Raw genomic sequence first — 27,655 nt, 5'->3', positions numbered from 1 at the left:
TAAAATAAGAGATGTGTCATCAGCAAATTGTGAAAGTTTGTTCTCAGCTTGAGTAACTGTAATGCCATTTATTTTATCATTATTTCGTATTTTTAGTGCTAATATCTCAGCACAGAGAATAAAAATATAAGGCGACAAGCGATCACCTAATGTCTGGTCTTGCCATTATCAGGACTCCTCCATCATTTTTGTCTAAGAGTTCTTTCCTGTCTTTTCTGTATATTTTGTACTGGTGACTACTTGGTATGTCATGTGGTAATATTTCAGCATTGTTATAAGCTGAATCCAGATGTGTTTCTGTACCAATTATTATTTCCAGAGATGAACTTGATATGATGTTTGACAGTTCAGTGCCTTTATTTGTTATACTTTAAAAGTTGGTCATTAAGATGGTTAATTTGTCAGACTTTGTTGTCATTTCTGACTGGCTGGTCGTGTAACTATTATCACTACTATAATGTACTGCAGATTTGGAGTTATCCATGTTTTTTGGAGATGTTGCTTTTGGTTTTAGTTGGACAGATTCATCTATTGTAGTGTTCAAATGATGTTTAAACAATGAGCTAGTGCTATTCCTTGATGTTTCTGCATTTATCTCCCGTGATGATTCTTTGTGGTTTCTCGGAAAGACAGCATGGCTGTCCATTGGTGAATATGGGGAGTTTGTCGCCAAAGCAGCTTGGCTTGCAAATGGTGGATCAGAGGTGTTTATCGGTATGTCAGCGAGGCTGACATTGGAAGTGTTAAATCTGTTTGTTAACTCAATGCGTTCTTCAGTCTCAAAGAATGTTGTCGAGAAGTTAGGTAGGATGCATTGCAAGCATATCCAGCTTAAGCTGTTACCTTGAAGTGCTTTATAAATATGTGGTGGTACATTTGTATGGTACCATATATCACAGCCATCACATTGAAGGGCTTTAGCATTCCAGTTGACATTTTTGTTACATATTCCACATGGATACTTTATATTTGTTGGGCCTGGGTGAGTTTGTATGTCTCCGGCCTGTAATATTAACATGTACAGGTAGATAACTGATTTACCTGTAATGTTTATGTGTGTTCTTTTTTTTAATAGTTTGGATTGACTTACAATTGTCATGAAGTGTTGTAGGTTGTTATCTACATTTCTGATCTGTGAGAAACAGAAATGTATTAAACTTTCACACTATTTTAAACAGTATAACTCTTTACCTCTTGTAACATTTTTTGGCTGATTATTGTATTTCTTTAATAATGATGTTCAACAACATCTACATTTATCCATTCTTTCATTTTAGGGACCAGTACTGGTAGGAAGTTCTCAAGGTGGAATGAATATAGAAGAAGTTGCCAATGAAAACCCACATGCAATTATCAAAGAACCTATAGATATTTTTAATGGAATGTCCAGGAATCAAGCTGTACAAATGGCAGCACATATGGGATTTGATCCGTCATGTATCGATAAGGTAGAAATTGTGATATAAAGGTTATAAAGTACTTATAAAAGGATGATGGTTTTATTGCTATCATTTTTAGTTAGAATAAAAAAGAGAATTGGGATATACATTAATCGGACAGCAAAAGGCACAAATCAAACTGTTATATTTCTCCAATTCTTTCATGAAAGAGCCAGTGTGGCCTTTTCTTTGACATCTGTCATTATTTACTTATCATTTTTCTCCTGTTCTTAGAAGCTACTGATCTTTTATGTTTTCATAGTAAGATTTTTAGTGTCAAAGCATCTTTATAAACAAGACAACTTAGGTCAAAATATGTCATTCAAACAGATTCATTTTTATTCAAATTTCATATCTGAAACATAAAAGCCAAATATTTTGAAATCTTATAGTTAGGGTGACTATGAGACCTGATTTCAATTTATCATTATATGTTTATAATCAATTAGGGATTATTGACGAAGTCTGAGTGTCAATATAATCTAACAGGTCCATATACCTATAAGGTATTTACTGAGTGAAAGTCCTTTATTTATGTAGTGTATTATGGAAATGGACTTCAATGTCCTTTCTGTGAATTTTACATTGTATTTTGCAAGATTTTTTATATGGACAGTCAATATATATATATCAAGCCGAAATATTTGTCAACACGATTTTATAACATCATTTTCGTATATTACCATGTTATATTAGTACATGTACTGTTGCGCAAATCTTTAGACTTTTATATATATATATATATAAAATGTCTGAATAATAGCCAACGATAAATCTTATGGGGTGATCAAACAGTTTGACTACCACATGTCAAGATAAGAATCATTTGACATCTTACTCATGAAGGATATAAGTTATCCGGAATATTTAACATTTGTTCGTGATTTTACTTTTTTTATGCCCCCGCCGTAGCGGTGGGGGCATTAAGTTTAACCCTTGTCTGTCTGTACATACGTATGTCCGTCCGTGCGTCCCAAAATTGGTTTCCGTTCTCTAACTTGAGTTTGCCTCAACCAAATGTTATAAAACTTAAACACAATGCTTATTACCACAAAACACAGATCAAGTTTGAATTTTGGTGGCATCACTTTAACCGTTCTAGAGTTATGCCCCTTTATATATGGAAACATCGCAAAATTTTTAGTTTCCATTCTCTAACTTTAGTTTGCCTCAACCAAATGATATGAAACTTATACACAATGCTTATTACCATAAAACACAGATCAAGTTTGAATTTTGGTGGCGTCACTTTAACCGTTCTAGAGTTTTGCTCCTTTATAAATGGAAAAATTGCAAAATTTTTAGTTTCCATTCTCTAACTTAAGTTTGCCTCAACCAAATGTTATGAAACTTATACACAATGCTTATTACCACAAAACACAGATCAAGTTTGAATTTTTGTGGTGTCACTTTTACCGTTCTAGAGTTATGCCCCTTTATAAATGGAAAAACTGCAAAATTTTTATTTTCTTCTAAATATCAAGTAATTTTTATACGACCGCAAAAATTGAAAATTTTTTGGTCGTATATTGGTATGACGTTGGCGTCGTCGTCGTCGTCGTCGTCGTCGTCGTCGTCGTCGTCGTCGTCTGGCGTCGTCCGAAGACACATTGGTTTTCGCACTCTAACTTTAGTTTAAGTGAATGGATCTCCATGAAATTTTACCATAAGGTTCAATACCATGAAAGGAAGGTTGGGATTGATTTTGGGGGTTATGGTACCAACAGTTAAGGAATTAGGGGCCAAAAGGGGCCAACAATAAGCATTTTTGTAACTTCCAGACAATAACTTGTGTGTAAGTGTATGGATCTCTCTGACATTGTACCACAAGGTTCCATATCACAAAGGGAAGGCTGTAATTGATTTTGGGGGTAATTGCCTCAAAATGTTAGGAATTAGGGGCCAAAAAAGGGGCAAAAAACAAGCATTTTTCTAGTTTCATGACAATAACTTGTGTGTAAGTGTTTGGATATTTCTGAAATTGTACTACAAGGTTCCATATCACAAAGGGAAAGCTGGAATTGAGTTTGGGGGTAATTGCCCGAAACGTTTAGGAATTGGGGGCCAAAAAGGGGCCAAAAATAAGCATTTTTCTAGTTTCCAGACAATAACTTGTGTTCAAGTGTATGGATCTCTCTGAAATTGTACTGCAAGGTACCATACCACAAAGGGAAGGCTGAGATTGAGTTTGGGGGTGATGAATCATAAGGGGGTTCAAAAAATTTTGGGGGGGGATTTTTTTTTTTCTTTTTTTTTTCTTTTTTTCCTTTTTTTTTTCTTTTAAAATTTTCCATTTTAAGTTGGTTATTTCTGATTTATATTTAAAAGCAAATAATAATGATATGGTAGGAGATACACACCAAACAGGATGTGTAAATTATTATATAATAAGTATTGTGCAATAGCAAGAAATTTTCAATTGCACAGTATTGCACAATAGCAAGAAATCTTCAATTGCACAGTATTGCGCAATAGCAAGAAATCTTCAATTGCACAGTATTGCGCAATAGCAAGAAATATCCAATAGCACAATATTGCGCAATAGCAAGAAATTGTCAATTGTACAGTATTGCGCAATAGCAAGAAATAATCAATTGCACAGTATTGTGCAAAAGAAGATACTTCGTATAAATTGCTTATTTCTTGATCAATTTCAATGGGGTTTTATTCTTGAATTCTTGGGGTTCTTTAATATGCTGAATCTAACCGTGTATTAAGTTTTTGGATTTTGGGCCCCGTTTTTAAATTGGTCCACATTGAGGTCCAAAGGGTCCAAAATTTTACTTTGTTTGATTTCATCAAAAATTGAATTATTGGGGTTCTTTGATATGCCGAATCTAACCGTGTATTTAGATTCTTAATTTTTGGTTCTGTTTTCAAATTGGTCTACATAAAGGTCCAAAGGGTCCAAAATTAAACTTAGTTTGATTTCAACAAAAATTGAATATATGGGGTTCTTTGATATGCTGAATCTAACCATGTATTTAGATTTTTATACGACCGCAAAAAAATTTTTGTGGTCGTATATTGGTATGACGTTGGCGTCGTCGTCGTCGTCCGAATACACATTAGTTTTCGCACTCTAACTTTAGTTTAAGTGAATGGATCTCATTGAAATTTTACCATAAGGTTCAATACCACAAAAAGAAGGTGGGGATTGATTTTGGGGGTTATGGTACTAACAGTTAAGGAATTAGGGGCCAAAAGGGGCCAAAAATAAGCATTTTTGTAACTTCCAGACATAACTTGTGTGTAAGTGTATGGATCTCTCTGACATTGTACCACAAGGTTCCATATCACAAAGGGAATACTGGGATTGATTTTGGGGGTAATTGTCTCCAAATTTTAGGAATTAGGGGCAAAAAAGGGGCAAAAAACAAGCATTTTTTTCTAGTTTCATGACAATAACTTGTTTGTAAGTATATGGATCTTTATGAAATTGTACTACAAGGTTCCATATCACAAAGGGAATACTGGGATTGATTTTTGGGGTAATTTCCTCCAAATATTAGGAATTAGGGGCCAAAAAGGGGCAAAAAACAAGCATTTTTCTAGTTTCATGACAATAACTTGTTTGTAAGAGTATGGATCTTTATGAAATTGTACTACAAGGTTCCATATCACAAAGGGAAGGCTGGGATTGATTTTTGGGGGTTTTCCCTCAAAATTTTAGTAATTAGGGGCCATAAAAGGGCAAAAAAAACATGCATTTTTCTAGTTTCAGGACAATAACTTGTGTGTAAGTGTATGGATCTTTATGAAATTGTACAGCAAGGTTCCATATCACAAAGGGAAAGCTGGAATTGAGTTTGGGGGTAATTGCCCTAAACGTTTAGGAATTTGGGGCCAAAAAACAAGCATTTTTCTAGTTTCCAGACAATAACTTGTGTTCAAGTGTATGAATCTCTCTGAAATTGTACTGCAAGGTACCATACCACAAAGGAAAGGCTGGGATTGAGTTTGGGGGCGATGAATCATAAGGGGGTTCAAAAAATTGGGGGGGGGGGATTTTTTTTTTCCTTTTTTTTCTTTAACATTTTCCATTTTAAATTGGTTATTTCTGATTTATATATAAAAGCAAATAATAATGATATGGTTTGAATAGGCATACATGTGAACCTCCCGACGGGAGTACAATAATCCCGTTTTCAGGGGTCTCCTCCCCCTCCCGTTGAAAAAATCCCGTGTATGAAATTTTTCATGAATGAAAAATTTCTGCCCAACATAACATCTCAGGCATCTGGTGTAACTGACATTACCTGAAGTTATATTTTACCTGTAAATCAATTAACATGCATAATTATATGGCTTCACTTGTCAGCTTGGGTGTCAAACATACTGGTAAGCAACGATTTTTACCTCAGGCTAACTGCCGTTGTGTAACAAAAACTGTGTATTTATTGGGTTACTTCCCTTGATTTATCCTGTTTTAAGTTACTTTCCTTTTAATAATGAAAATTTTTAAAAGAATATAAATAAAATATAAATTGAACAAATAATCATAAAAGGATGGTTATCAAATGATTTTAAATGTCTTAGGACAAATAAAAAAATAATAATTTGAAAATTATTTGAGGATTCTATACTTCCTTTTAAGGCTTAAATTGAAATTTATATAATAACTATGACCCTAACTTTACAGATAGAATGAATTTCTGAGTTTGCAAATAAAAACTATTTGCAAGAGAAAAAAAATAAATTAAAAACTATTTGCAGACAGCTAAACAAATGTTCTGGTTGCAATGATTGTTTTATAGAATATGAAGTAAAAAATTTAAAGAACATACTGGAAAAAAACAATGTTAGATTGAACATGTAGAATATAAAGATGGAGAAACTTTATAAGTACAAGGGTACTATAAACATAATAAATTGGTTGGAAAGTTGAAGAAAACACACTTTAAAAGACCATTTTTACAGCACACGGTTACATTTACAACAAAATTAATGTCGATTAAAAACCTCCTGATCTGAGTCCTAATCTCCTGACCAAAATTTCCAAATCTCCTGATCTGAGTTTCACAGTCCATCACATGTATGAATAGGTAAATTGAAAATTTTTAAGTTCTTAGACCACTTTAATTCTGTGTCAGAAACCTATGCTGTGTCAAATATTTAATTACAATCCAAATTCAGTGCTGTATCAAGCTTGAATGTTGTGTCCATACTTGCCCCAACTGTTCAGGGTTCGACCTCTGCGGTCGTATCAAGCTGCGCCCCGGCGGAGCATTTTATTAAAATTGGAGTTATCTTCCTTTTGTCCATGATTATAGTTGAATCAACTACAATCAATGCTTTATACCATGCAATGTTTAATTTTGACTTCCACTGATAAAACACAGATCAAGTTGAATTTGGGTAGTGTCACTTTAACCATTATTGAGTTATGCCCCTTTATAAATCGAAAGATTTCTAAATATTTAATTTCCATTCTGTAACTTAAGTTTGCCCCAACTAAACATTATGAAACCTATATACAATATTCATTACCACAAAACTAAGATTAAGTACAAATTTTTTGTTTCCTTTTCTAACTTTAGTTTGCCTCAACCAAATGTTATGAAACTTATACACAATGCTTATTACTACATAATACAGATTAAGTACGAAATTTGGTGGCGACACTTTTACCATTCTTGTTTGGTGATGTACCCATTTAGACTTGCTTATTATATATATATATATATATATACACCATATGAAATATTTGTAAATATTGCACAAAGGTAGAGCAAAGGCAGTTGGTTTGAGCCTCTAGTTTACCATCTAATAAACATATACTATTTTAACCTCATATACAGACTCGGATTTCATTTGTTATAATTATGTTGGTTTTTTTTAAAGTTGTGCTACATCAATTTGATCATGTTGATAATGGCCGTGTACAAAATATAATGTATTATCTCTCCGTCCTATAAAAATGTTTTTTATTTTATAAGGCAGCTGATATTATGATGAAAATGTACTATGACATCTTCCTAAAGTATGATGCAACATTGATAGAAATTAATCCTATGACTGAAGGTGCCACAGGTCAAGGTAAGTAATAGTTTACACTTTAAACAAAAGTCTTATGTTTTGTGAATTGAAGTAGGCATAGTTAATAGATATAAATATATGTGCTTGAACATTTTGCATTGAAAACTGTCTTAATGTGTTGTGTCCAGTGTTTATATTTCTTTATTCAAAACAATAAACTAATTATTTGTTTCACACAGTAGCATACTTGTTATTAGATTTACAACATACATTGTAATTAATAACTGTATGACATTTTACTTTGTTAATACAATACAATGTCATAAAGGTCTCAAATACAAATATATGGCAGGGTCCGACACTTACGGTTGTCCGATTGCCCGGGGCAAGCTAATGCCGTATTCGGACAAGTAAAAACATCATCTTGGTTGTCCGATCAGGCAAGTGAAAAAAAAAGTGTTATATGATTAAAATTTCACAAAATCAATAGTGTCTGTTGTTTTGTCCATAGATTACTCAGTGATAACACCGCACGGTCGAGTAAAGTGGTCTTAACCCCCCTTCAATGCGTATATTTCGTCAATTGTTCGCACTGAATTCCCCATTTTACCAAAAATAGATCACGTTTAAAAATATTGGCCAATCAGGCGGCCGCGGCGTTGCTTCGTCATTATCGTTATCCATCGGGACACCACTCGGGCGTTTCCGACGCATGTGTTATTCCCACCGACCAATGGAAAGCGGAGGTCTATTTTCGTTGTTCTAACTTTATAATTTGACATCGGATGTGTATTTCCCTAAGATGGAAAAACGTAAAAGCTTGAAAGAGAAAATGAAATTAAACTTTAACAAATTTGTCAGTTTTTGTCAGTTTATCAAGAAGGGTTTTTTGAAATGGCATTTCTTAGATAAATTATTATGAAATAAGTATCTCTATGTAAATGATCCAATAGTATATTTTCATACTCCATAATCAATTTACACCCCATATACATGATAACTATATTTTATCTGCATGTACTACATTACAACCACAAAAATAGCATGTAAAAGTTTGGGCATGTAGATTTCACTTTCGGACAAGTAAAAGTAATAGGGCACTTGCCCAACTGGACAAGTTGGTATAAAAGTTAATGTCGAACCCTGCATGGTCTGTTATCAGCAGACATTTTGTAATAAATAGGATATTTTTAAACATGTATAGCAAACACACTTAAGGGCATACAATACAGTTACAGGGGAGATAATGACGTTGCTAAAGTAAAATGTTATTTTTTGCATCATCAAACTGCGACATATCGGGAAAAGATGCATTTTTCGTGTGATTTTAATCATTAGCTTGAAAAGGAGTACATTTTCAAAAGTTAAGGGTTTGGTTATTTTTGTATGTTGAAATATGATATACCATTAAAATAAAGTCTTCACTTGCAGGGGTTCAATATGAACATAGATCAAATTGACAGAAAATAAATCCAGACTAATTATATAAAATAATGAGAAAAAATAGATTTTATTTGTAATTCAAGTATAGTTTCTGAAGAAAATCTTGAATTGAGAGCTTGATTTTTCCCTATTTATGTTATTGTGTTGATGTTCTATGTCATATTGGATAGCTTTCATCAGCTATATTCAACAACAACAACATTGTGGTTTGTATCAAAGTGCATGCATGACCTACCTGAAATTCTAATTTTTATTTATTTCTATTGCATCTGATGCACTCTGAAAATTGAAAAAAATAGGATTGAATTATAGAAACTAGCTCAGTTAGCTAGTTATCTTTTCAGATATTCCATATAAGGGTGAGTATTAATAGCAGTTTCATCAAAAATACAACTGCTCATGGCCTGGAAATGAAAGCATGCATTGAAAGCATAAGCATCTTGAGTTTATAAAAATATCAAAAAATTTTTATAAATAGTTTAATATCAAAAATTAGTTTATTAGTTGTTCTTTTTTATCTCACTTAATATTTTTTTCAAAAGTTCTTTTATTTCAGTAGAAATTAAGGAGTAATCTTTTCTTTCAGTTAAATTTAAAGAAAGTGTTCCATTATAACAGAAAAAGACCTTGTTTAGGTTTCTGTTGGTAGCATGAAATCACTCTTAATGCAGTAAAAGATGCAGTGTCCTTATGATTTAATTGTCTGTCTGCTATGAATGTTGCAAAAAACCAAAACATAGAGACCCTTATCCTTGCAGCAGCTATAGATGGCAAAAACAATTTGCATAAAACTATATATTTCAGAAGACCTGGATACCTTATATCCTGTTTACAGATGCCTTATGTGTTGAAGTTTCATTCTGGCATATGTCTTGTTCTTGACCTCATTCTCTTAGTTCATTGACCTCTTCACAAATCTATTGCTTTTTGTCTCTCCTTGACGGAGTCAAAAAGCAAGACATATGTATGCTGTTCCGGGCGTCCGCGGCTTCAACAATGTATTAGTTTGTGATTAGGTCTAGTTTATGCTGACCCACAAGTAGTAGGTCAATGATATTTGGTATGCAATTGTATAAGCATAGGCACATCTCATTTCCATGGAGATTATTTGGCCCTGCCCCCTTAGTCATGGTCTATTGACTTTGAAACTTTTGCTTAGTTTACATGTATTAGTTTGTGATTAGGTCAGTTTATGGGGTACCATTAGTGGTAGGTCAATGATATTTGGTATGCAGTTGTATACACATAGGCACATCTCATTTCCATGGAGATTATTTGGCCCTGCCCCCTCAGTCATGGTCTATTGACTTTGAAACTTTTGCTAAGTTTACATGTATTAGTTTGTGATTAGGTCAGTTTATGGGGAACCACTAGTGTTAGGTCAATGGTATTTGGTATGCAGTTGTATAAACATTAGCACATCTCATTTCCATGGAGATTACTTGTCCCTGCCCCCTCAGTGATGGTCTATTGACTTTGAAACTTTTGCTTAGTTTACTTGTATTAGTTTGTGATTAGATCAGTTTAATTAAGATGAACTGCTAATGTGAAGTCAATGATATTTGGTTTGCAAATTTATTGTCATTTGCAAGTATTGTTTCCATGGAGATTATATAGCCCCAACCCCTCATCATGGTTCATTGACTTTGAAGCTTTAACATAGTTTACAAGTTAATATTTGTCTTTAGGTTTGTTTAAAGGGAACGACTTATAATAAGTCAATGGTATTTGGTATGCAGTTGTATTAGCATTGGCACATCTCATTTTCATGGAGATTGTTTAGCCATGTACCTTTAGTCATGGTTCATCGACTTTGAATATTTGCATAACTTATGGGTTAAAGTATTCCTATTTTAATTTCAACATTTGCATTATCAAAATTACAAAAAGGCGTGACATATCTCTGTGATAACCAGTCAAGGGTCTAACTTAAATAAGTTATTAGAGAAAAATAACATACATTTGTTATTGAGGGCTAAAAAATCAAAAATCTCTGATAACATATGTGTGTTACATGTTTCAAAGGGGCATTATACATCCTTTATTTTATTAAATTGTGTACTAGTTCTATTGATATTATAATTGTCTTTATGTATATTAAACTGTAGAAAGATATAACAGCCCATAGTTTGCCAATCATGCATAACACACCCATGTTATTACAGAAAAAATATGCCTGTAATAACTAAAGGGTGTTATTACAGCTTCTCTACATCTCTTCAAAGCCTTTTCTCCTACATATATTACAATGTATTTTAATTTATTGTAATAAATAACAATAAGAGCATGTAATGAGGTTCTGCGCAAGCTTCCTAGTCTTTCCCAAGTGTCTCATGTAATAAGTTAAATGCCTGTAATAACTAAGCCTTGTTATTACAGCTAAGTTATCACTTAAAAGCCTTGTCTCATTGATTTACCATGGTTGATCAAAAATGTATTAATTGAATTGGAAAATTAGTTTTCAAGGTTATGTATTAAGTTACTGCGCAAGTTTCAAGAATTTACAAGTGCCTACTGAAAATAAAAATTTTTATGGTACATTTAACTGATAACAAACATATGTTACTACAGATTAAGAGAAAGTATCCGTAATAACACATGTATGTTATTTTTCTCTAATAGCTTATTCAAGTTACACCCTTGACTGATAACAGTTTATTTAATTACATGATTTCTCACTTATGATGAGTGCTAGGACAACTATATTTGGTATATATATAGTATCATTGCAAGGTCTACACACCTGACATTGACCTTATTTCATGGATAAGTGATCAAGATTAAGTTTTGGTGGTATGGTTGTTTCTCAGATACTCTTAGCAATAGGGCCACAATTAAAAGAATCTTTGTTTCCCCACACCCCTACCCAGATTTTTGCTGGTGGGTAGGTAGGTACGTGTTTTTTTTTTTTTTTTTTTTTGAAAATGTTTTGGTAGGTAGGTAAGGTGCTTTTTTTTTGTTAGACACATAGACCATAATGGGCGAAAAATTGGCTACTTCACTCAGGGTACTAATTTGTTTGTGCTGATGCCATTCATTAAGCTCTGTGTCCACCTTAACTTTACCTGGGGTTTTTCTGTGTATTTTGGGAAAAAGGACCCAGACCAGTTTTGGGAATTTTTTTACGCGATTTTCAATGAAATAGGGAAAACACAAATATACTCGATGTGATTTTTTGTGTGTTTAGTTATCTTTTTTTGTGAAAATAAAATAAGAAACTACTTGATTGCTATTTATATTTTTATTAACTGGATTTTCTAAGGAAAAAATCGGTTATTGATTTGGGGATGTACGGGGGGCGTTTGTTCATTAATATGAAAACGCTTTGATGAAATTTTTTCAAATTTTGATATGTTGTTTCCTGTGGCTAAATGAAGATCAAGTTCAATTTTAACGATTTTAGGTTTTCCTCGTTGTTGAGTTGTAGACCTTTTAGTAGCCAAAAGTTATACTTATCAATGCTTATTATGTGATTGAGTTATTTTCATTTGAACAGAAATGGCAAATATCATTTTCATTAGATAATAATCTAATTTTTTTTAAATGAAAGAAAAAATATTGGGACTTATTAATTATATATATAAAGTTTGATTCCACTAAGTTTTTTAAATAATTTTCACTTGTTATCAGATTACAAAGCATGTGGTAAATATCTATCACTTAATTATAATTGGAGTGACAGATTTATTTGAAAATTTTCTGTTTCCTAAGTGCTGATGATGATAAGCTCTGAAGGACAGTATAAATATAGTATTTACTGTTCATTATTAGACATTTTGAAGATAATTACAGATAAGTTTTATAGATTTTTAAAAGACATTGTATTAATGATAAATGACATTTTGCATTATTTTCTTCTTTCTTTGGTAAATTGTTTGAAGAATTTTGTTTTAGGTTTGTTTGTTATTCTGTATAAACTAACTTTCTAAATGCTATATATATTTTTTTTTGATGAAGCAAACTTCTTTAAAAACTAAGATTATATTGTCTATAAATAAACATATATTTAGATTTCTGATTTTGGGCCCTGTTTTCAAGTTGGTCCAGATCGGGGTCCAGAATCAAACTGTTTGATTTCAACATAAATTGAATATATATAAGATTCTTTGAAATGCTGAATCTAAACCTGTATTTATTTTCATTGTTAATTAGATAATACCACATTGAGGTCCAAAAGGTCCTAAATTAAACTTTTGTTTGATTTCATAAAAAATTGAATTCTTGGGGTTCTTTGATATGCTGATTCTAACAATGTACCTAGATTTTGGATATTGGACCATAATAGGTAAATGTCCGATTTCAAATTTTTCAGTTCTTTGACCACATTCATTTTGTGTCACAAACCTATGCTGTGGCAAATATTCAATCACAATCCAAATTCAGAGCTGTTTTAAGCTTAAATGTTGTGTCCATACTTGCTCAACTGTTCAGGGTTTGACCTCTGCAGGAAAATCTGGTTTGCTGTCACTCTGACAGCCTCTTGTTTTCTGTTCTTTTTGTTTTTAAACTTGACAACAAGGCACTCAATATAAAAATAAGGAGATCAAGCTTATAGTAGTATCAAAATATTGTAGTTCTTAAAGGGCACATGTGATAAAAGTTTACAGCCTTTTTTATGTTCAAAGACAGGAACAGTTGATTTAATAATTAATTAAGGGATAGAAATAAGATGTATGTTAACTGGTCAAGCAGTCTAACACTTTTCTAAAATCACTTGCTCTTCCAGATTTTTAATGGTCTTTTAAAATTGAGAAGAAATTACCTCTTAGATCTTTAGTTATTTGTTTACATAATAAAAAAACAACTTATATCAACATTTTTTAGTGATAAAGAAAAGTGTCACATTTTATTGGATTTTGACATGAATTAATAATTTTGAGTTTCTTTATAAGATATTTCCTGTTTCTTCTTTCTTTTTCATATATCTTTTGGTTTTCAATTCTATAGTTTATATTTTATAGCTGTATTTTGGAATTTTTATTTATTAATGGTAGTTGATCGGCAAACCCGGAATTAGCCTTATCCACTCCCGGAATATGATTCAGTATTGTAGTTGTCTACATTTCCGGTTTATAGTGGCCTTTGTGTATCAATGCTGTTTTGTCAGTCAGATATATATTTACTCGGATTAACAAATTACTTGTCTGCGATTTTCGGCATAAAGCTAGCGGTTGAACAAAATGAACATCGCTGTCATAAATAATAAAGATGAAAATGAATTTTGGGATCGTTTGGGAATTTTGCTTCCAAAATTGGGAAAAATGTAGGTTTTGGAAAGGGTTCGAATACCGGACCCTGTGGAATGCTAGAAAAATCCATGTGAGTAATTCCGATTGGATCACAAATACGCTTTCAAAAAGAAGTCGAATCCAGATTGTAATTTTCGGAAATCAGAGTTTGGTCAGACGAAAAAAAAAAGAAAAAAAAAAAGGACAAAATATTTTTGAGTCAGCAGCCTTTTTTCAAGTCGGTCGGGGTGTGGGGAAACAAACCTTTTTTTTTTTTGGCCTAGATCAACTATATATGGTGTTTGGAATGATTTCCAGTTGTATATATCTGACTGCCAGGGTTTATCAGACTTTGACCTCATTTTCATGGATTAGTGATAATGTTGACTTAAGTTTATTTAACACCAATAGTAGAACCTTTATAATGTTAAAGACTTTCATCATAAAATTAAATCATGATCAGTCAAGCAGGCAAGACATTTTAGTGTGTGCACTCTTGTTTGCATATATTGTTGAACCAAAGTCTTATATTGCCTTTAAATGACCATATTCCAGTTATTGTGTTTATGCATAGTTAAGGTGTTACTAACAATCCCTATTTATTGCCTTGCTGGGTCAATGATCTCTTTACTTTTTTTTTATTTCCTTTTGCACATCCTATATTTATTTCCACCTATATTTCATGCAGGGAGACATGTTATTGAACTGGACATCCGTAGGTAGCAAAAGTATGTCACCAAAAAATCTACTATGGTTTTTCATTGGAACAGAAAAATACTTAGCTATGTGTAGTTGTGCATGACATTTTTTAACTTATTTTGATCTCATGATTTTTGGGAGGTTGTGATCAGAAAATGTTGGCCTGCCTTTTTTTTCACATATGACTATGAACCGGTTTGAAAGTTTGCAATTACAAACCCTCTAACGCTGGGCTGAAAAAGAACCCTTTCATACCATATGTAGTTTTAAAAGACATATTTTTACCAGAAAGTTAAGCAAACAGCAATCAGTCAATAGCAATAACTTCATTAGTTGTAGATAAATTGCAGGATTCCCTTGTCTTTGCTTATCGAACAGAAAAATGTATTTAACTCAAACTTATGTCTTTTCTTCTATGTAGTAATTAGTTGTGCATCCATACCTCGGTTTCTACATTAAGAATTCCTTTGATAAGATTGAGGGAAATTCTTGAATTAAGAAAAGTGCCTTCAGCCTGCTTTCTCTTTAAAGCAATTAGTCAAACCTAATATCTTCTTTAATATGTAGTGAACTTTGTGTGTAATTTATTTGATTTCTGTATTCTGGGTTCTTAAAATAAGAATTATGTAAGAGTCTAATTTGAGTAGTCCTGTGTATCACGAAAGATCTGTTTTTCTCAAACTGAAATTGAATTTAGCCAAACCCAGTTCTTTTACCAGGTAGTGTAGTGTACATCCCATATTTGTTGTCTGCATTGAGATGGAGGTAAAGGAGGTATGTGCATGTAGGAACAGGAAATAAACTTGCAATTTCATGATGATGGAAAAATAAAAGAATAGCTTAAAAGTTGCTTTTTACCAATTTGCACGAAACTCTGTGGATAATGAGCTCCATACAAGAAAACATGAGATAACAATTGCAAATACATTGCAGAAAATAACCTTTTACCTCCTGCATTGAGAATTCCTAAAACTACAGAAAATAAAAGTAGGGGTAAAAAAAGTGTTCCAATGGAAATGAGATGTACTTCTTCTAAACCATTGAATGGATTTAGTGGCTGTCCCAAAGCCTAACTAGTAGTTCTAATGTGGTTTAATGGAGAGTACATCTGTATTTCAGACCACGGAACATAAATGGCTTCATTTTGCATATAGTTTTCCACAAGGTTGTGTATATCAGTTCCCCTACAAATATATTTTTAAAACCTTATATTTTGGCCATTTTTATTGCTGAATTGCATTAATAGCTGTGACAGATAACATTGAAGACTCACATCTTACTTTCAACATGAATATTTAAACTGAAATAAAAGACAGATAGATGTTTATTGCTTTCATCATTTTAGAAATGCTAGTTTTAGCTCACCTGACCCAATGGGTTCGGTAAAACCTTCACTTGGCATCTGTTCACAAACTATGTTTCAAAATCTACATTGAAAGGACAGTCTGTTGTAGGTAAAAATATTCTTAGAATGTCTGTTGCCACTCATATGTCTTTAAGTATGTTTAGATATCGGTGATTGATGCATGCTTAGTAGCAGGCATAAGTGGTAATTTTAATGCTTTAAAACTTAATAATGGGAGATCTATTGTATGCATCTGGAGTCATTATTATTACATGGTCCCACTAGCATTATTAATCTTACATTAGACAAGAAAGAAAATACTTAAAAAATGATTTCTAGTTCAGGTTATCAGTTGTAAGGACAGGATCTTGTCTGGTAGATATTTATTGTTTTAATTGTGAAATATTAAGAGATACATCAATTTTTTTTTTTTCATTCCATTCTATTTTTTTATTGTTGTTTCTTATGATTTCCATGTACCTTTGTGCTTTATTAGTATAAAACTGTATACCTTTGATTTTTTATTGGATAATACATTAAAATGATACAGGAATTACAGTCTATCCCAAACGTTATCAGTCCGATGGTCCTGACAGATAAATTTGATGTCTGATTGCAAAATCATTTGTTGTTTATTGGTTGATTATAGTGATGTATTAGCCTGTTTTAGTGCCAGTTTATAGGAAAAGGTGTGATGCCACAGCTTACAATTGTACTAAAATCGTTATATTTATCTGAATTCGCTGCTTAAATTCATTAAATAGTCCTTAAAAAGACTTTACAGGTGTTAATTACTTTTTCATTTACTTATTTTGCAATCAACACTTTCACCATACTGAATAAGCAGTAACCAAAACCCTGATACTGGTAAATTCTGAGTTTCCAGATAAGGTTGTTTCATTTTATGCAGGAGTTCGGAAAATCTGATTTCACTGGCAATAGTCTTTTTCCACTGTACATTGGTCGAGTTGGTGGTAGCAAAATAAGAATTGATAATAAAATCATTTCCAATTGTAAGTAAGATTTAAATAATATTTAGGGATTTAAAGCCTTGGACTAAATGTTAGACAGAAACTCATACAGTTTGGCACAGACTGGAATTTCCTAAAATTATCGACAGCACAACAAACCACACCAATCACCATCATCAGTCTCCTCCCCAAAATAACAGACATATACCGGTAAACAAAAAGCAAAAAAAAAAAAAAGTGAACAACACATGGTCCAGATAACCTGACTTTGAACAGACATGGTGGGCAAGTTTAACATGTGCTCCCTATATAGGCTGTATTTACAAAACTCCTCTTTTCTGAAGCTACCAGGCCAACTGCAACTACAATCATTTCATATGCGAAAATGTTCAGAATGTCGGATCTACCTTCTGTCCATTTGGACTGAAATGGTTAGACAATTTCCTTATTGGAGTTATTACCCTTAAATGGCCATTTTTTTTTGTGTCTAATTTAAAAAAACTTTTAATAAACAAAGGGAAACTTTAAACTTCAAAAATTATCGTCATGACAAGATCTAACCAAAGATTTTTTTACACAACTTTTTGCATATTTTGCAACAACTATAGTAGATAGAGAGAGTTGTAAACAGCATAGATAGACTGAAACAGACTGAAACTTTGAACAGCAAAAATGAACAGCAACTAAGATCTACAAATAATTCAAATGATTGCCCCTTAATCACAGTTTTAATTTTTACCTAACTAAAACAGACAGACAAAAACATGACAAGATTTTTGCACACACATTTTCCATTCAACCCATTTATTCTTTTTGCATTGTATCAATTTAAAAAAAAATGCTAGGTGAGAAATACAGGCCCCTTGGAGCCTCTAGTTTTGTATAGTGTTCTGGAGTATATAGATCATCATGTAAGTTTTCAAGCTGGGGATAAATGCAATAAAATTATTAATTACAAAATGATGCAATAATTGGTGAAAGAAAGCAGTATATGACTCACTTTGTAATTTGCCTTTTTATATTCAATTGCATAATCACTGTGCTTACTTTTTCACTAAAAGCCAAAACTTTTGCTTTTTCAAATGCTTAAGAGCTCTTTTCTCTTTTTGGCTCTAAATTATGTTGCAGTATATTTTTATAATAAATTGATTTGTACAGGATTTCCTGCTGCACATCACAACATTTTACAAATTCTTGTTAATTATAAGATTTATTGATAATAGTAAAATTACCAAAGTCTTCATTTGCAGCTAGCTTTATGCCCTGTGATTATGGTGATAGAATGCACCTGCTTTCATAAACCGCATGTCCCCTTCCCTTGCAACTGCATTCAAAATTATCCAATCAGATTTGATGACTCTTATTTATTTTTCTGCCAATTTCAGATGCTGCCTATAAGTTGCAACATGGCAAACAAATGTGTTTAGTTCAGGGAACTGATGTTATCTCCCCTTACTGCTATACCTTATGCCCTTAAGGTTAAAATGAAGAAATTATTTGCATAGGCGACAATGGTAGCCTTTTTGGGTTCTGCATTTTCCCTATAAAATTTTTTTTGAAAAAACTGAACTTATGGCTTTTCAACACCTTCGGGTGTGAATAAATCCACAAAACACATATGGTGCCGCAGCTTTTTTGATTGAAAAATAGAATTTTTTAAGGGTCCTCTTTGGTTCCAGAATTTTTGAAATAGTATGAATGAAGAACACTCCTTGCTTAATTTTGCTCATCACAAAGAGTTTCCAACAAATTTCTCACTATTTCAATTTTCTTTTCTTATTAACAGGGCAGCAGAAATTAAATTTAATTTTAGCTATTATCTTCATGTCATCTTTATTTACTTCCTTTTAATCTATATCATCTATATGCTGTTCAAGTGAAAAAAAAGTTAAACATACAATGGAAGGCTGTGAATCAAGTAATGGATACCATATACTATAATGGGACTGAACATAGATAAATTTGTAATTTAGGTCTAATCTTCGATGAACTTTCCAAGGTCTAACTCTACTTAACAGAAAAATTAAAACTAGACAGTGAAGTCTGCCTACAAGAAAATATAACAAAGGTCATGTAATCTATTCAATGGTGTCAAGCAATTAGAGTAACTTCAACTGTATGAGCTATAATCATTTAGACACTATTGAAAGTTGTGTCCAAAGAAATGGCAAAAGTTTAATATGTTTAATTTTACTATTTCCTGTCTACTTAAGTTAGCCAAATATGAGAGTTTTCCCTGCAAACACTGGTGGGTGATGGGAGGGGGGAGTAATCAACAGAGGTTGCCAGACATCAGAGAATGAAAAGAAAGTTAAGTCATGTTATATAATAGGTTAAACATCAATGAGGCAGCAACCTTAAAACACAATCAAAATAAAAAAAGATATATATATGTATTTCATATTTTTATGTTCTAATTGATGCTTTTGTTAATTTCAGTTTACTGTATGGACTGTAAGATCAATTTTGACAGCAATGCAGAATACAGACAAAAAGACATTTTTACTTTACAAGATTGGTCGCAGGAGGATAAGAGAGAGCACATAGCAGCTGGACACAATTTAAATTACATAGGTTTAGATGGAAATATTGGATGTCTTGTCAATGGTGCAGGTTTAGCTATGGCTACAATGGACATTATCAAATTACATGGTGGTAGTCCAGCCAACTTTTTAGATGTTGGTGGTGGTGCCACCTCAAATCAAGTAATGGAAGCTTTTAGGTTAATTACATCAGATCCAAAAGTAAGTATAAAATCAATAAGGTTTTTTGTGATGGACACATACACAGTAATGTGTCTTAAAAGTACAGGAGATTTTGGTGTAATTGCCAAATTACTATCAACTAGACATAACTATATAGAATCATGTGCAAAACAGTGTAGCCGAGACCATTGATTGGCGCGCTAAAATATCCCATTGACTGGGTCAGATTAGGTGAACGTTCGTCTGTAACGCCCACAACTCACGACGTATTCATTATAGACATTTAAACTGTGGGGTCACCAAAGGGTCTCAACGCCTAAATAAAATAATTCGAAAAACTAATCAGGAATAACCTTTGTGTTTTGATTTATGTTGAATACTTAAACGTTCTTTACTTGTGTTTTTGTTATGTTTTGATAATGAATTTTTATGATATCGGACGTTCTTTCAGCAAAAAAGGATTTAACTGGCTTTAAAAGTTACAATAGATGTGTTGATTATTATCTTTTTTTCGGACGTCAAAGCGATTAAAACAATTGCGGTTGTCCAATTATGTCATCTTTAAACTTTTATCTGGTCAAAATTTTATTTTAGAACGAATGCATGATCAACTTTAAAAAGTGTGCAAACACAAAACATATAGACAAAATATACTTCTTTCCTGTCTTTTTCGTACTTGCAAGTTATTAGACAGTAAAAAGGCTATTTGGATCAAGCCTTGTGAAATTTGCATTTACGTTTTTAATAAGGTAAAATGTATAGTTTGGTGATCTTTTCTGCTAACTACTATACTTGTGAAAAACCCTTGGCAACAGAAACATATTCAGCTTTTTTTTTAATCGACCCAATTTACATAGTAATGGACGACTTCGTACATTTTATTATCGCAAATAAAATATGTATATAATATACTGTGCACTGTAGTTCGTATATATACTGAGACCCTTTGGCAACCCCACAGTTTAAATGTTTATAATAAATACATCGTGAGTTGTGGGCGTTACAGACGAACGTTCACCTAATCTGACCCAGTCAATGGGATATTTTAGCGCGCCAATCAATGGTCTCGGCTACACTGTTTTTCACATGATTCTAGTATAAATACTTACGTTCCAATTTCCCCAAAAAATATCAGATGACTTTTACTATGAGTATTTACCCTTAAAAGACTATTTTTTATGTAATTTTTTGTTCACCTTTCCAAAGGAAATGTGAGCTTTTGCCATCACTTGGCGTCCATCGTCGTCTGTCCGGTGTAAACTATTTCAAACATCTTCTCTTCTGAAACTACTGAACCAATTCCAACCAACTTGAGCTGAATGATCCTTAAGGTATCTAGAATAAAGTTTGTGTTTTATTTTCTGTTTCGTCAAAAAACATGGCCGCCATGGCTAAAAATAGAACATAGGGGTAAAATGCAGTTTTTGGCTTATATCTCAAAAACTAAAGCATTTAGAGCAAATCTTACATTAAAAATGTTCATTAGGTCAAGTTCTATCAGTCCTGAAATTTTCAGATGAATCTAACAACCCATTGTTGGGTTGCTGCCACTAAATTGGTAATTTTAAGGAAATTTTGCAGTTTTCCCTTATTATCTTGAATATTATTATAGATAGAGATAAACTGTAAACAGCAAAAATATTCAGCAAAGTAAGATCTACAAATCAGTTTATATGACCAAAATTTTCAATTGACCCCTTAAGGAGTTATTGCCCTTTAATGACAATTTTACACAATTGGTTTATCATGTTTTCTAACTTTAAAAAAAATCTCCTCTGAAACTACAGAACCAAATTAAACCAAAATTAAGCTGAATGATTCTTGGGTTATCTAAAATAAAGTTTGTGTTTTATTTTATGTTTCCTCAGAAAACATGGCCGCCATGGCTAAAAATAGAACATAGGGTAAAATGCCGTTTTTGACTAAAGCATTTAGAGCAAATCAGACGAGAAATTAAAGTATTCATTAGGTCAAGGTCTACCTGCCCTGAAATTATCAGCCTAATAGGGTATCTGATTTTTAGGTTATTGCCCCTGAATTGATGGTTTTAAGGAAATTTTGCAGTTTTCACTTATTATCTTGAAAATTATTATAGATAAAGAGAAACTGTAAACAGCAAAAATGTTCAGCAAAGTAAGATCTACAAATAAGTTCCAATGACCAAAATTGTCAATTGACCCCTTAAGGAGTTATAGTCCTTTAAAAACTATTTTTCACAATTTGTTCATCTAGTTTGCTTACTTTAAAAAATCTTCTTCTTTGATACTCAGCCAAACTTGGGCTGAATGAGTTTCAGAGTATCTAGTATAAATTTTGTATTTTATTTCCTTGTACGTCAAGAGACATAGCCACTATGGCTAAAATTGAACATAGGGGTAAAATGCATTGTTTTGCTTTTGAAGAAAATATGACAGATACAAAGAACATTTAAATGGCATTTTTAAGCCACTCAGTAATATATATTGAAAAGCAAAAATAATTGATGAAAGATTTAAGCAAAAAATTATAGGTGAGCGATTCAGGCTCTTGAGAGCCTCTTGTTTATTTTGGCTATTATCTTGATAATAAGATATATAGAGAGAATAGTGAAAATGATCAGTAATTTAAGATCTACAAAAGAGTCAACGGGACATAATTTATTTTGCGTTTTTGTATATTACCCTCTTAACTATAATAGATAGAAAGAAAACATAAGATTTACAGAAAGCATGATACATACATGATTGCAATAAAGGTAAAAGTAAATATCAAATGGCACATTTTTAGGACACAGTAAGATGAGTGATTTAGGATCTTAAGGGCTTTTTGTTTCTGTATGAAAGTGACTGTTATGTATCTAGAACATCAATCAAAATGTTTAATTTTAACATAGACTAGCTTTCTCTGGCGGACATACGTATTGCACTTTATATGCCTTTGGATATATATATACATGTATATAGGTGTTTTAACTAATTTTTGATAATGAATATATATATATAATTCGTCTATAATTTTGCTTAAAAATGTTAGATCTGCAAGTTTGCCTTCTTCCATTAGCGGGATTCAAACCCTTACTTCTGTGACATTGTGGCAACACTGCCTGCACTGAGATGTCTGTTGTTTTCTGTTTGTATTTCACTCAAAAGTAAATTCCTAAATTGTCACTATAATTATATGCTCTATTACAGGTACACGCTATATTGGTGAACATATTTGGTGGAATAATGCGATGTGATGTGATTGCCCAAGGGATTGTAGCAGCTGCATCAGAATTACATCTTAAAATACCCATCGTAGTTAGGTTACAAGGTAATATTTCTAGGGATTAGGTAATGTTACCTTTCTCACTTGCATTTTAATAGTGCTTTATTTTTACAAAATTTAAAAAAAAATGTTTATTTTATATTCAACTCAACCAATAGAACTTGATTCTCCTGACTGAGCCCCAAAAATTTGAAACTTTTTAGAAAGACACCCAAATTTTACCAGTGGGTAGTTGAAGTTGGGATGTTTAAAAGGCATATATCGTCAATGATTTATAATAATTTCTTCATTTAACCATAAAAAGATAAAACATCAAAAGAATAACATTTAAATGATGAATATTTATATAAGCCAATTGTCCGATTGCTATTCTGTCATCTCAAAGTTGTTGTCTTAAGGGTATCATCCAGTTTCAGTGGAAATTATTACAATCATATATTTTCTGGTTTTGCTTTTCCTAAAGTACGACTCAGAAATGAATCGGATTTCAACAAAAAGAAAATTTTTGTAGATATAACTTACAAGCTGATCTTTATTTGAAAGGTATAAATATATTTTGTGTATCAAGTCCCCAGTATAGAAGGAAAAAAATATAAAAATTATGAGATTTGGTATGATTACCAATGACACAAATGTCCATTAAAGAGTAAATGATCACATATTACAGGTCAGCAAATGCTTTCATTTATGAGCAAAACCCATACCGTATAGTAAGCTATATAAGGCCCGAGGATGACCAACTATGAAACAGTTCAAACAAGAAAATCAAGGCCAGCTTTATACTAGAACAATAATTAGCATATAAATAATCAAGGCAGACATCAACTATCAACAAGAAGTGGATTTCGGGTTTCTGGCTTGAGACAAGCACATACAGAATTTGGTAGTGTCAAACATGTCTGTGATTGCTCAACCCTCCCATAACATGGGACAATGGTATTACAACTCAAAATAAGATAAACTAAAAATCAGTTGGAAAGGGCTTAACTCTCCAGAACAATACTTAGCACAATACAGATAACTGTATGTTGACCTGTGGATATTTTTTGGTTTTTTTTTGTTGTTAGTTTGCTGTCTCATTGATGTATCTATATTACTAAATGAATAGAGTTGAAATTGGGTGTAGCGTTTTCTTCTTTCACATAAAATCCATGAATATTGTTTTATACCACAAAGGAGTAATGACCGTATTTGGTGGTAAAAATTGGAAAAAAGCCTGTTCGGACCGACCGTCCTTCACGATGTTCGGCTCTGAAATTTACGTGCCGTCATTGCACGTCTGCCCAGCAAAATTAAATTTTATTTCGTAGCAGATACGGTAAATATTGACCTTACACTAAAACACTTTGTGATACACCCTCCTTTGACGCTCTCAGCAATTTAACAACAGATTTTTACACGTCTAGAGCTTTTCCTTCCGGGGAACCGCATCAATTCAACATGAAAAGGGTGGGGGATTACTTCAGTTTTCGGGTAAAAATGGGTATCGAAGTGCGGCTGGAATGTGACCCAACCCCATTCATATATTAATGCATAAAATTTTCAGCCCACTCATATATGGGGGTGGTTCTGAGCACGAGCACACCTGAAATCAGATGCAGATTTACCTTACACTGAAACACTTTGTGATACACATTCCATTGACGCAATTTAACAACAAATTTTTACACGTCAACAGCTTTTCCTTCATGGGAAACCGCAGCAATTCAACATGAAAAGGGTGGAGGGATTACTTAGGTTTATTTTTTTTTAACAAATCAAGGTCAGCAAATTTTTTGTTTTCACTCTATATGTCACCAATTAAAGGTATTTATAAACACATATTATTTTGATCAGTGCAATGCATATAGGGTATAACAATGAGATATCCTATGATTAGATCACAAACGCCAATAGTTTCTGTCGGGAAGACTATTCTTTACGGTGTCATATTGAGTGGTGGAATTTGTCTGTGACACATTTCAAAAAGATTTAAGAACTTAATATCGCCTTACACCAAACCTATATATCTTCAAATTATGAACCAAAGTATATTTCACGGGTATTTTCTAGTACCCAATATTTCCTTTTAATCATGGGCCTCGATGGCCAATTGGTCGAAGTAGTCGAACTACTGTATCACTATCCTGTCAATACTGGGGTTGTGAGTTCGAATCCTGTATATGTGGCAGGTGAGCTCGACTAGGATTGTTATTTTTCCTAGGTCTATTGTTCTTTCCAGGCACTCTGGCTTCCTCCACCAATATGAACTGACCGCCACAAAATAGCACAATAGTGCTGAAAGTGGTGTTAAACACCAATCAATCAATTAATCAGTCCTTTTCGTATTACAAAAAGACACAAACTTTCAAAATACCAATCTTATGAGTAATTGCAGGTACTGAAAGTTAGACCAAGCCCTTTTATCAATTAATAAACAGATTTTATGGTTTAAAAGTACATTGTATTTGATTAATAAACTTATATGATAAGCCAACTTTAAAAAAAAAGGAAGGAATTTTCAGATTTTTAGAATTCTTGTATAACTCTAAATTACCGTCATTCAGACAGATAAATATTTAGATGAAAACTGAGAAATATATATCATCATTTTAGAAGGTAAGAGTGTATTTGTTTATGGAGTTATTTATTTTCGTCATATTTTACATGAGCATATAAGAAAGATGCAATAGCATTATTGAGATCTATGGATGCAGTAGATACAAAGACATTTTTAAGTGCCAGTTATCCACTACATGTACTTTCATCATTTTTTACAGGAACAAAAGTGGAAGATGCAAAAGCATTAATGGGTGCCAGTGATCTGAAAATAATTGCTTGTGATAATTTAGATGAAGCAGCCAAAATGGTAAATATTGTATTATTATGAAACACTAGCAGACTTTACCCTTTGTTTTAAAAGCACACATGTTCTTATGCTGGATGTTAACTTGACAGTGATAAAACAGAACAATGAACAGAATTGATTTTTTCAATTTAAACAGATTTTACTTTATATTGTCCTTAAAAAATTTTTGGTCGAAGACAGATGGTTTCCGGATAATAACTTTAGTATAAGTAAATAGAAATCAATAAAATTTAAATTCAAGGTTTATAACCACTAAGGGAAGGTTGGGATTGATTTTGGGGGTTATGGTCCCAACTGTTTAGGAATTAGGGGCCCAAATAAGCATTTTTGTAGTTTCCAGACTATAACTTGTGTTAAAGTGTATGAATCTCTCTGAAATTATACCACAAGTTTCCATACTACAAAGGGATGGTTAGGATTGACTTTGGGGGGTTATGGCTCAAACCATTTAGGAATTAGGGGCAAAAAAAGGGGAAAAACAAGGGTTTTTCTGTTTAAAGGACAATTGAGACAATTTAAAAGCAGTGTAAGGGAGGTAATCCAAATCAAAATCCAAATCAATTTAAATAACAATGTTTGATTACCTCCCTTACACTTCTTGTAAATTATGTATTAAGAAATGATTGTCTGAGATACTGACCATAACTTGAGGGAAAGAATTATTTTTTGGAATAAGGGAAAGGGAGGAGGTGAAAAAAAATTGGAGGTGGACAATTTTTCTCATTTCAGATTTCAGAAATTAAAAGAAAATTTCTTCAAATATTTTTTTTGGGGGGGTTAATATTCAACAGCATAGTGTAATGCACAAACGCCAAAAAATGGGGTAAAATTTTTTTTTTTTTTTGGGGGGGGGGGGGGGGGGGGGTCAATTCGCATAGTGTATTGCACAAAAGCAAAAAATTGAATATAAATTCAAATCATATAACCAATTTGAAGTTCTTTGACTACAGTTATTCTGTGTCAGAAACCTATTATGTGTCAAAAATTTAATTACAATGCAAATTCAGACCTGTATCAAGCATGAATATTGTGTCCATTTTGGCCCCAAATTTTCAGGGTTGGACATCTGGGGTCGTATACAGCTGCGCTCAGCAAAGCAATTTATTTTTTAAATCAAGTCAAAAATGTTGTGGTTGTGTCATTGTGTAATTGTTAGATGTAAGTTGTTGTCATCTTTGATTTGAATTTCAACATTTTAACAGATTTAATATACCCCTTTGCTTGTTGTAGTTCAGTTGTTCTTTAGGTTAATATGGATATAAGGAGATGTAGCTATATATAGTGTAAGCCCAATTATGCATTTTTTTTATATGCCTGTGAACAACTGAGGTATAATGTTATGCAATTGTCTGTCTACAAGAGTCAAGATTTTATGAACTGACTTGAGTATATATATGTCTATAGAGGTAACTTCAAATTATAAAGAAGGGTGGTCTGAGGGTCTGTATTTGTTTTGACAAATTTCACTTTTGTCATTCCAGAGTTACAGGACTTGGATCATAAAAAAATCCACTATCAATATGGTCAGTGATGACTCTTTTTTATACCCCTCCCATGATGGTATGTGCTTCAGTCCGTCCGTTCTGAATCTGGTTAAAGTTTTGGTTAAGGTAGCTTACTGTGATGTTGTGTTCTCATCAGCTTGAAACCTAGTACACATATATAAAAATAAGGAGATTTGGTATGATTGCCAATGAGACAACAGTTACTATCCACCAGAGTTCAAATGAAGTGGATGTAAGCAATTATCTT

General features: G+C 32.5%; 1 protein-coding gene across 1 annotated transcript in view; it reads left to right on the top strand.

The window, feature by feature from the left end:
- LOC127737830 (succinate--CoA ligase [ADP-forming] subunit beta, mitochondrial-like) overlaps positions 1–27,655 on the top strand; it is a 37,521-nt gene that overhangs the window by 8,176 nt on the left and 1,690 nt on the right. The window contains exons 5-9 of the mRNA XM_052248771.1: positions 1,278–1,448; positions 7,379–7,478; positions 19,544–19,848; positions 22,980–23,100; positions 25,815–25,903. Of these exons, the coding sequence (XP_052104731.1) occupies positions 1,278–1,448; positions 7,379–7,478; positions 19,544–19,848; positions 22,980–23,100; positions 25,815–25,903 (786 nt within the window). The remainder of the gene's footprint in view (positions 1–1,277; positions 1,449–7,378; positions 7,479–19,543; positions 19,849–22,979; positions 23,101–25,814; positions 25,904–27,655) is intronic.

This window comes from Mytilus californianus, unplaced genomic scaffold (assembly GCF_021869535.1).
Source record: "Mytilus californianus isolate M0D057914Y unplaced genomic scaffold, xbMytCali1.0.p SCAF_4, whole genome shotgun sequence".
Taxonomy (NCBI): domain Eukaryota; kingdom Metazoa; phylum Mollusca; class Bivalvia; order Mytilida; family Mytilidae; genus Mytilus; species Mytilus californianus.
Note: the sequence above shows the minus strand (reverse complement) of the source record. Positions and strands in the feature narration are given on the sequence as shown.